Here is a 12,103-nt window from a genome sequence, read left to right as displayed (position 1 = left end):
TATTTTTAATCCACTAACCAACTAAGAAATTACAGGTCATTCAATATCTGTGTCAGCCTCCACACTGCCTGCTTGCTTTGGCTGCCATAGAAATGGGAGAGGAAAAAAGTTAGGTATTTTTTTTGGGGGGGGGGAAGGAAGCTGCACTGGGGATGTCTAGTGTCTAAATTAGGGGACCTAGGGAGGAAAGTTCTCATCTCATAAGGCCAGGCTGATTAAACATGTTTACAGCCTACTCAAGGTCAACAGTTTTGGCATACCAGATGTGGAAGCCCAATCTACATGTATGTCCACATGACCTCTTGGGGCATAGGGATTGGATGATTTGTCTGACGGGGTTCTGGGGGGAGTTTTGGGGATCATTCCTATATGCCATTTATGCACCTTTTGCCTCAGATCTTGTTTTCATTTTGTTGCTATTAGTTCTTGCCTAGTAAAAGTACTCTTCTCTATCTTCATTGAGTTGGGATTTTTGATTCCTGGACTTTGAATGGAGACACATCTGAGAGTCTATTTAAGAAGATATCTTATATTGAGCCAGATTCTATCCTTGTAACCTTATTTTCATTGACAATGGGTAGATAACCAAGAGATCAGCTAGATGACGTTTTCATATATATATTTTTTGGCCAAGTTTGTGTTAATGGGAGTTGAAATACAAAAAGTATTTTGGGTTCCACAAATAGGATTTTTGTTTTAATCATAAGTAGTGTTGGGCGAACTGAACTTGCACAGTTTGGGTTCGTGCTGAACTTTGTGGTGTTTGGCATGCAGAACCCAAACCCGAACTTTTTAAAAAGTTCGGGTTCGGCGTTCACTCGAACACAGCGAAGCGCCACCGCCCGGCTATAATCTTCTGATGAGGGGGAGCCAGGCGCCGGTGGCGGCGGAAAAAGGTGAATGCCGGGGAGCCGTCAGCCGGTTGGGAGGCTGGGAGGGAGGCGCAAAAGGAGGCGGGGAATCCTACAATGGGATTCCAGGGGCCGAGCTTTGACATCACAGACACTCCTTCCTGGCTGACCGAAACGGGGAGTTGAGGAGGAAATAAAGCCATGGGCCAGGAAGGAGTCTCCATGATGTCAAACCCCCGCCCCCGGAATCCCATCGGGTTTGGCGAACTTACCCAAACTCCGCCGCCAAGTTCAGGTAAGTTCGCCTAACCCGAACTTCGTTGGGTTCGCCCAACACTAAGCATAAGTAATGATGGTAAAAATTGAACATCGGACCATGTTCATTTAATTCGTGTCCATCTTTTCAGGAAGAAAACTTCTCACAGAGGCAAGGAAAAAAGGAAAAGAAATTAAAAACAGAGTTTAAAATGTCATTAAAATGTCAGTACAACATAGCGTAAAAGGTACCCTTGGGATTCTACTTGTTAAAACATTATTTAAATCCAATCAATAGATTACTGCTTCCTAATATCTTTTGAAACTCAGAAGCGAAGCAAAACTAATTTTTGCTAGCATTAATTAAACTTCAGAATGGAAATGAAAAAATTGTGAACTTACCTGAAACAAAGGCCACCTTTTCCTTTAGTATGGGAAGGACATCAGCAGCTTTCAAGCCATCGTTGCGGAAAGATCCTGCAAAAAATGAAGGAGGGGGGGCGGAGAAAAGAGCAATATTCAGTTAAAAGATATTCCACCTTTTGACCTTGTTTATTTCATCTACCAAATCAATAGAAAGTGAATTTCTACACTTTGGGGTTGAAAAGATGTGATGACCTAAAAAATTTGACCCACTGCAATTTTCTTCTAAAGAAAAATCTATCATTTTATCCATGAAACATTCTGCATGATCAGACTACAGAATCAAATTAGTGGGGTTTTTTTTTCAATTTTCCATCCTACTGTTACAATATCTAGACTGAAATATAAGCAGTAGAGATTGAAAATGCCTCCAATTGAAGACTGATTCCTGGTGATTATATACTGTACATGCAATTTTATTGCTAGAAAGTGGCAGACATTCTTCTCTAGGGGATTTATTTATTTATTTTAAAATAATCACTTTGAGTGATTTCAACTCTGATGATATCCCATTTAAGGTTAAACTTGTTCAACTTCAAAAATCAGTAAAAGTCAGTTAAGGTGTTGTCCATCTGCTGAAGTAGTAGGCTGGCAAGATCATGAAAAAATTAAAACAATTTCAAAAATACAAAAAATATATATTAAAGTTAATCACGGTCCCTAGGAGTTGTATACTTTTATATTGCATTTTCCCATTTCTTAATTATTACACAATATCACTTGGGGCTATTAGACCCCCCCTGGCAGACGAATGACATGCATGTTGTGTTAAGTGGTATGATTACTTTTTAATAATGGGGATTTTAGTTTTAGATTAGTGGGTCTATATTATTTCGATTTGGATTTGTATCGCATTGTTCTTTTATATATTATGAGCCACCCGAATCCTCGGAGAGGGGCGGCATATAAATCCAATCAATCAATCAATCAATCAATCAATCAATCAATATCAACACATCTGAAATTCAAGATTTGTGAATCAGAGGAATAAACCTTAAACCTGCACATACATCTCTCAAAATGCTGTATTCCCTTTAATATGCATAACCTGCAACAAGGAAGCAAGGTATATAGGAAAGAAAGAATTCTATAGAAGACTGAATTGCCTGTTAAAAATATAGATTGGGGATCAATTCCCTTTCTTTCTGGTATCCATCTGAACTTCATTCCCCAAAGAGCTTCTCTGGGCCATAGCTTCAAGATGTACTCATTGCAGTAGAGATAGTCCTCGACTTACTACCACAATTGAATTCAAAATTTCTGTGCTTAAGTGAGACATTTGTTAAGTGAATTTTACCTCATGTTATGACCTTTCTTGCCTCAGTTGTTACTTGAATTACCGCAGCTCATACGTTAGTAACAGTACTGTTGAGTGATTCTGACTTCCCAATTGATTTTGTTTGTGGGATAGTCATAAAACGTGATTACATGATCTTGAGGCACATCAACAGTCATAAATATGAACCAGTTGCTAAGAATCTGAATTTTTGATCACGGGATCATGGGGATGCTATGAAGGTTGTAATAATAATAATAATAATAATAATAATAATAATAATAATAATAATAATAATTATTTCATTATCATTATCATCATTATCATCATCATTATCATTATCATTATCATTTATTACATTTGTATGCCGCCCCGCTCCGAAGACTCGGGGTGGCTCACAACAACATAAACAGTGTACAAATCTAATTATTAAAAAGTACAATTTAAAACCCTTATAATAAAATAATCACACAATCCAATCAAACCATACACCAACCTTGACAATTGGGTGTTCGTTAATTTCCCCATGCCTGGCGGCAAAGATGAGTTTTTAATAACTTATGAAAGGTGAGGAGGGTGGGGGCGGTCCTAATGTCTGGGGGGAGTTGGTTCCAGAGAGGGCCGCCACAGAGAAGGCTCTTCCCCTGGGTCCCGCCAGATGACATTGTTTAATCGACAGGACCTGGAGGAGGCCAACTCTGTGGGACATAATCAGCCACCGGGATTCGTGCGGCAGAAGGCGGTCTCGGAGGTATTCTGCGAAACATGATCGTAAGTCTCTTTTTCCAGTGTCATTGCAATTTTGAAGGCTCACTAAATGAACTTTTGTTAAGTCGAAGACTATCTGTACAAATAGATCATTGCATAAATGCTACAAGTAAGAAGTATGCTTTATGATTTCATTTCAAAACACGTTCATCAAAGCAAAGTAAAATGCCATATGGTAGTTACTACTGATTGGGCCTTGGCGGCTTCCTCTTCATTCATTCTTAAATAGACTAATAAATCATCACTTTATCCTCCCTAGAAACCCAACAAAGTTCAGGTTTCCTGCCTTTCCCAAACAAGAAGCCCGTCTGCTTTTCTGCCAAGGTGCATGAGTCATTTCTAGGCTGACTTGAGGCAGCTCAGCTGTTGGTTAACAGTTGAGGGAGGACAAAATGTTGGTTGCCATGGTACAGTGGGGAGTGAATGCAATTCACATTCCCCTCACACAATAATAACTATTCAGTTGAAATTCCACCTACACCATCAGGACAACAACGGTTATGGCAGACAAAGGAACCTATAATTTCCTAGCACCAAAGCCAAGCAATGCTGAACAGAAGATACACCGCTGGTTTAGAAGCCATTTTGTGTTCACAGTAATGAAGTCTTTCCCTCTTAAGAGTTAACCAACAGTAGCTAACCTCTGCTCATCTTCTGTTTCTAAAGAGAAGTGGTTAGCATGATGATTTATTACTGAAGGCCGGCAGAGAAAAAGAAAAAAACCACATTCTTCTCAAGTATTCTTTTCCTACATTTATAAAATTCCTTTAAAAAATGATATATTTCCCCACAATTTTTAAAACTATGTGCATGTAATTCTCAACTTACAATAAGTTCGTTTAGTTACTGTTCGAAGTTATAAAGAAAAAAGTGACATATTTACACTTATGACCCCTCACATCCTGGACACAAATTGTTTCAACTCCTACCCTCAAAACGTCGCTACAGAGCACTGCACACCAAGACAACTAGACACAAGAACAGTTTTTTTCCGAACGCCATCACTCTACTAAACAAATAATTCCCTCAACACTGTCAGACTTTTTACTAAATCTGCACTTCTATTCTACTAGTTTTTCTCATCATTCCTTTCACCCATTTCCTCCCATGTTGACTGTATGACTGTAACTTGTTGCTTATATCCTAAGATTTTTATTAATATTGCTTCTTCATTGCTTATTTGACCCCTATGACAATCATTAAGTGTTGTACCACATGATTCTTGACAAATTTATATTTTATTTTATGTACGCTGAGAGCATATGCACCAAGACAAATTGCTTGTGTGTCCAATCACACTTGGCCAATAAAATTTCTATTCTATTCTATTCTACGGTCACATGATCAAAATTCAGATGCTTGACAACTAGCTCATATTTATGACCATTGCAGTGTCCCTGGGTCATGTGATCAACTTTTGCAACCTTCTGACAAGCAAAGTCAATGGGGAAGCCAGATTCACTTAACAACAGTGTTATTGACTGAACAACTGCAGGGATTCACTTAACAACTGTGACCAGAAAAGTTGTAAAATGGAGCAAAAGCCGCTTAACAAATGTCTCACTTAGCAACAGAAAGTTTGGGCTCAGTTGTGGTCCTAAGTCGAGGATGACTTGCAAAAGCAAATTCATAGCTACAAACTAGATGCAACCGCTAGCTCTGCAGTGGCAAATTGCATCCTATTTCATACTGAATTTGTCAAATTGCCTTGAGTATCTGAAACATTCCTAATGGTGGTTTTCATGTCAACCCCTTGCATTTTTCAATTTCTTAATTATTACACAATATCACTTAGAGCTCTGAAAGATGGGCTCTTAACACCAATTCTTTCAGATATTTTTTTCTTTTTTAAAAAGAGCCAATTCCTAAGAAAACCCATTATGGATAAGCACACCTATTCAAAAGGCATTAGTAGACTAATGTGATCCATTTATGGAGTTCCCTGAGTAAATGGAGCAACATTAAAAATAATAATTTCATACAACTACCCCCAATTTTCCTCATTGTGGCCCTTTGTTGTTGCAATGTCTCGATTCAAAAGAAGGACTACTGCAATGGATAAAAATGGATCCAGGGTATCAGAGGAGACGTTTCTCTCCAATGTGACAATCAGGGATGGGCCACGAGCCAGAACAGCGGAAACACCATTCCAATGGCGGAAATGGAGAGCATAACCTCACTCCATTAATGCTGGGCATGCACGCACAACCGGTGAGATTCTGGTAAAAAATACTGGGGGTTTTGCTTCCGTGCATGTGCGTAAGCAAAGAAATCAGCAAGTTTTGCCCAAATCTCGCTGCTGCAAGGACATCCACATGGGATTTCACCTGCTGCCCATGCACAACAGCCAAATCTCTCTGCAGTGCCTAGAATGGCAGCTGGGGCCAACAGCAACAGCGACCTGCCCGAGCTCTGGCCGTAGGGCCTCTTCTCTGCTCTCCCATATTGTAGGCATCTCTCGGGAGAGCACAGAGTGGGCTGCACAGCAGTAGCTCGGGGCCGCCCAGCCTGCTCCCCGCGCCATGGCCCATCGACCTGCAGGAGAGCATAGCGGCGAGACAGGCAAGCGGACGAGAGTGAGCAGGCTGCTCTTGGTGGCATCACCATGAGTGGAGTGGCAAAACAGGCAAGTGGAAGGAAGCAGGCAAGCCTCTTGTGGCAGCTCCGCCATAAGCGGACCTGCGCAGGCGAGCGTATGGGAGAAGAGTCAGAGCGGCCCTTACCTTGTTTTGTCCAGTTTCCAAGCTTTTTTGCTTCTGCACATACACGGAAGCAAAAAACCCCTGGAAATCTCGCACGTGTGCATCCTCGCACAAGATTTGGCTTCTGCGCATGCGCAAATGCTGAATGCAGCATCGGGCGTGACCATGCTCCCGGGCCATTCTGGTAGGGACGGGATTGGTGGCCCGCCACTGGGGAGAACCCTACCCTGTTCATGCCAGCAGAAGGAGCCTGCAGAAATTCCTATCTGCTAATGAATTGAAGCAAGTAGTGTCAAGGAGAAGAGCCTTTTCTGCTGTGGCTCCATCTCTGTGGAACACTCTGCCACTGGAGGTGAGAACTGCCCCCTCCCTTTTGGCCTTCTGGAATGATATCAAAACCTGGCTTTGCTGATTGGCCTGGGACCCCAAGGGAGTTGCTCGCTGCTGGAGGTGCCTGATGGATAAGAAGACCTGATCCTTAGCCTGTCCATCTTTTAGCTTACTTAGTTTCTGTTTTAGTATGGTTTTTTTTTAAAAAAAAAAACAGCAATATTTTAATCTGTGTAGTTTTTAATGTTTTAATATTTTGATTAATTTTTTTTTACTTGTTTTATAACTTGTAACTGCCCAGAGTCACCTTGTGGGGGAGATGAATGGCATACAATTTTAAATTATCTTTAGTTTATATAATTTATCAATCATCTTTGGCACACGCATGAATCTCAGGTTGCTCTCTTATCTTTTAATAGAGCTGCTCTCATGTCTTGGGCAACAACTCAGTTCAAGATTAGCCTGATAGACGGAAAAGTGATGGGAAAAGACCAATTGACTTAAACTCTGCGCTGTTTTCAAAGGCATAAAGTTGGAAGTGGAAATCCACGAAAGCATAATACATAATATATACATATACCAAAAAAGTCATGTCCTAAAGTCAGGCCATGCAGACAATGTACTGTATTATATAAATTATATTAAATGTTGCCATTTTTTCTAAACATTTCCTTCCTTATTTGATGTACTGTTGGTCCTTTGAACATTCCTAAGTATAGGAAAATTTTCTCTTAAAAAAAAATTAATAAAACCCATTGTGTTTAGCCTATAGATCTGACTCTTTTTTAGTATACCTTATATAATTCATGCTTTCTTTACATCAAACAGTAAGTTCTTTCAGACTTACTATACTTTGCCACTTGAGGAAATAGCAAAATGGATAGATACTAGAGAGTTCCTTTCCCCTAAAACTTTAATCTTAAACTCTTGGAGGATGGGCAATTTCCATGGGCAGTCACTAAAGAAATATTCCTCAGCTATCAGAATGCATTCTGTTTTTGTTACTAAGGAAGGGAAGTTTAAATGGAAATCAGTAATACGAGCGTACAACCAACTGTGACCACTGAAATCACAACACAGGAAATAGTTTGGTAAAGATACTTGGCTTCATTTTTGTACTTGCAAATATGAATGTACAGAACATTTTACATCACAGTATCTCCATATGTTGGCCAGCTGTTTCTAATCCCATTATTTCCTGTACAGCAATTTCATTTCAAACAAGATACAATGTCTGGAAGTTGCCCGCCAAGTACGGCATATATGCATATGTTTTGGACAGGTAGTACCAACAATAAATTTCCCACCTACCTTTCCTCCCCTTGCCTATCTGCAGTAAGGATTTGCAGGGGACAAGCTGATCTTGCTCAAGAATAAATCAGACAAATCACTTTCATTGTCAGATGCTAAAATTCAGCCTTTTGTACAGTCCACATGATAGAACCACATTCATCTTGTTCTCTGTATCTCCTAGCCCTCTTAAAAATATTTTAAAATGTTAATGAATTTAATTTCACCTGGCTACTTTCTGCATACATTTCTTCAGTGTACAATGTTCCCTCGACTTTCGCGGGGGAAGACCGCCCCCGAAAGTCAAATTTCCGTGAAGTAGAAAGGCGGAAGTAAATACATTATTTTTGGCTATGAACAGGATCACAAGCCTTCCCTTAACACTTTAAAACCCTAAATTAAAATTTCCCATTCCCTCAGCAACCATTTAGATTATTACTCACCATGTTTATTTATTAAAGTTTATTTTAATTTTTTTTATTAAAGGCAGATGAAAGTTTGGCGATGACATATAACGTCATCGGGCATGAAAAACCGTGGTATAGGGGGGGAAACCGCAAAGTATTTTTAAATAATATTTTTGAAAAACCGTGGTATAGACTTTTCACGAAGTTTGAACCCGTGAAAATCGAGGGAACGCTGTATACCTTTTGTAGCATTTCCTATCACTGCATCAGCGCATTCAAAATAGGTCCAGTATCTTACCCCTCTGTCTACTTTCAATGGAAAACCTGCCCTGTTATTCTGGTAAGGATTCCACTTTTAATCTCAGTCTGGCATTTCATTAATTTATCGTTCGAACTATGGAGGAACAAAAGAGAAGTGTATTATGTATCAAGATGCAGCAGGCCTCATCTAAGGATGAAAGTTTAGCTAAATGAATTCATGAAAGATGACAAAATGAAGGGTAAAGAATTTGCATCATTAAAAATGAGGTAAAGAAATACCAGAAGACAAACGTTATAAAAGCACCAATTGTAAAATTGTCTGATTACTTATTTAATTCAGTTTGTCCTCAAGACCAAATTACATCACAAGTTTGAGGCTAGAGCTTGATTAGCAGCTACTTTTTCTTTTCTTTGTTGGTCCTTGTCTATCTTCATGAACCACTTTTGCCAGTGTGTTATATTATTTAATTACCACTTAGATTCATATACCGCTTCACAATGCTTTACAACCTCCTCTAAACAATTTACAGAGTCAGCATATTGCCCCCAACAACCTGGGTCCTCATTTTACTGACTTTGGGAGAATGGAAGGCTGAATTAACTCTGAGACATTGAGAATCAAACTATTGGCATGCAGTAGAATTAGCCTGCAATGTTGCATTCTAATTAGTGCACCATCAGGGCTCTCCCGTTGGCCCACTTTTTTGACTTTGCATGATATATACCAGTGATTCTCAACCTTTCTCAAACAGTTCCTCATGTTGTGGTGAGCCCCAAACATAAGTCTAGCACCAATTCTCCCAACACAGTTTTAAGCTGATTGGCAGCACCCTCACTCTAAATGCCTGATTGGTTGGATTGTAAAATAAGTTCCAAGGCGCCAGAATAGAAGCTTTAGTTCGTAACACCATGGGAAATTTGTCTTTTTCCATGGTCTTAGGTGACTCCTGCGAAATGGTCATTTGACTCCCAAAGGGGTCCCGATCCCCAGGTTGAGAACCACTGATATATACTGTGTATATACATACAAAATAGACTTTATTCATATTACACTAGGCTTATAAAGTAATTTGGGGGTTCATAATTTATTTTTGATCCCATTTTTCCCTCCAAGAGACCAGCATAGATCATATTTTTGTCTTCCTACAGTCATTCTGTTTCAAAATCGTCCAGCTGATGGTAGATGGGAACCTGGACCTATCCAGTCCAATGGTAAAATGTTGTGTAAGCTTTATTTATTTTTTCTTCTCCACCCACATACCCAACCCTCTTCTGCCCTTTCATTGTCTTAGGATTCTAACATCCTAATTTAGCTTAGAAATTGAGCCAGGGTTCATTTTGTTTCTCAAGGTTTTTTTTTTATATTACTCCTCCAGCAAAAACACACCTTAATACTCTAATAAATTCTATTTCCAGAATCAGTCTTGGTTGCCAGAGATATATTTTTACTCCTTTGATTGTCAGTTCATTTTGCACTCCTTTTGCTGTTTGGCAAGTGACAAACATATCCTCTGAATGAATCGCCAGTTCTTAAACTAATGTATTGTGTTAAATAAGGATGTTGCTTCCTAGAATCTTAACTGAAATTATGATTATTCCCTAATTTTAAGTCTATTTTTAGCAAAATGGTTGAGATATGGAATCTCCCAAATACCTTGGCCTCCATTCAGACCTTGCATTATCATAAAAAACCCACATTGTTTAGAATGCCGTAGCTGGATTTTTCTGGGCAGTTTGAAAGTCTAAGTATGGGATATTTAGCATCAAATGAATTTTGGCATTAAAACCATGAATCTTTTTCCAATTATTTACAAAGCAAATAACTAACAAAGCCTTTAAAGCCCTTCTTTTTCTGGAACCAGTACATTACCCTTGTTTTATGTGTTCTATTTTTTCCCTCCATTAAATTCACCTCATGCTGATCATTTTTAATAGCAACTAAACTCCTCTTAATCTCTCTGTGTAGCTAATCTGTAGCAACATCTTCCTTTCCATATTGAAAACCATTACGTCTCTCCTATATTTAAGATATTAAATTATACGTTTTTTGTATTGAAGTTTTTTAGAGTGTTTAATAGAGTAATACGTCCTCTTACAAACTTAATTGGTTCCTGGAGGAGGTTCGTAAGGTGAAAAGTTCGTAAGATGAAACAATGTTTCCCATAGGAAACAATGTAAAGTCAATTAATGCGTGCAAGAAACCCCCCAGCAACAATGGTGCTCCGCTGGGCACCGGCGCCGGCTATCGCCTTTTGAAATAGCCGGGGGGCTTCTCGGCGTCCTCCCGAACCCGAACGCCAAATGTGAACTTTTGCTGAACCTCCAGGTTCGGCGTTTGAGAGGCCCCTGAGAAGCCCTGCTGTCCAGCTGTCGCCTTTTGAAACAGCCGGGGGGCTTCTCGGCATTCTCCCGAATGCCGAACCCGGAAGTTCGGCAAAAGTTTGGGTTCAGCGTTCGGGTTCAGGAGGATGCTGAGAAGCCCCGCCGCCAGGCTGTCAGCTTTGCAAAAGAGCCGCGGAGCTGTCGGGCCAGTTGGGAGGCTCAAACGGACGTGGGGAATCCCAATAGGGAATTCCATGGGCGGAGCTTTGACATCACGAAGACTGGCTGGCCGAAACGTGGACTCCATAGTGCTTTTACAGCCCTCTCTAAGTGGTTTACAGAATCAGCATATTTCCCCCAACAATCTGGGTCCTCATTTTACCCACCTTGGAAGAATGGAAGGCTGAGTCAACCTTGAGCCGGTGGTGAGATTTGAACTGCTGAACTACAGCTAGCAGTTAGCTGAAGTAGCCTGCAGTGCTGCACTCTAGCCACTGCAGCACCTCGGCTCAGTAGTGGGTCTTTTTCTTGGAATCTCTCTCTCTCTTTTTTTAATTGTGCTGTCTTAAAGATATGCACTTTAAATGTTTTCTTACTGACAGAAAACTTTATCTCTCAATTGGAACAGTGGAGAACTTACAGTGAGGAGGTGCAGGAAATACATGCACCATACAGACTTCACTCTGAACTGGTTTCCTAGATGAATTTTAAAACCATGGCAAGCAAACAAAGTATCGGCAAACTAAGGCTAATTCCACTGTGCCATAATCCCAAATCAAACCATGTGTTGTATTTGAAACAAAGATTACATTCACTTGATACCCAAAATATATTGCTAAATTTAAAAGACTGGCGCTATTTACTGTGTATTCCTTAGAATCTTTCCAAAATTAATATTGTCTCCCAGCTTGCCTATCCTCTACACCAGTGTTTTTCAACCAGTGTATCGCGGCACACTAGTGTGCCGTGAGACATGGTCCGGTGTGCCGTGGGGAAATTAAACATGGGTCCCCAAACTACGGCCTGCATGCCGGATATGGCCCGCGAAGGCTATTTATCCGACCCGCCACCAGCCGCCCCTATCCGAACATAAACATTCCCCTCACAATTCCTTCAGCTGTCAGTGACAGGGAGAGTGGAGGCACAGGGAACGCTCACTGACCAATCACCTTCTAGGATTCATCTTGACCACTAGTGATGAACCAATAGCAGGCAGCC

At 40.3% G+C, this 12,103-nt stretch overlaps 1 protein-coding gene across 1 annotated transcript in view; it reads right to left on the bottom strand.

Moving 5' to 3' along the window:
* The window catches only part of LOC139168050 (kalirin-like), a 408,535-nt gene that overhangs the window by 78,392 nt on the left and 318,040 nt on the right, over positions 1–12,103 (bottom strand). Inside the window, exon 2 of the mRNA XM_070753397.1 lies at positions 1,509–1,583. Within this exon, the coding sequence (XP_070609498.1) occupies positions 1,509–1,583 (75 nt within the window). The remainder of the gene's footprint in view (positions 1–1,508; positions 1,584–12,103) is intronic.

Source organism: Erythrolamprus reginae, chromosome 1, assembly GCF_031021105.1.
Source record: "Erythrolamprus reginae isolate rEryReg1 chromosome 1, rEryReg1.hap1, whole genome shotgun sequence".
NCBI classification, from domain to species: Eukaryota; Metazoa; Chordata; class Lepidosauria; order Squamata; family Dipsadidae; genus Erythrolamprus; species Erythrolamprus reginae.
This window is presented reverse-complemented; position numbering and strand designations above follow the sequence as displayed.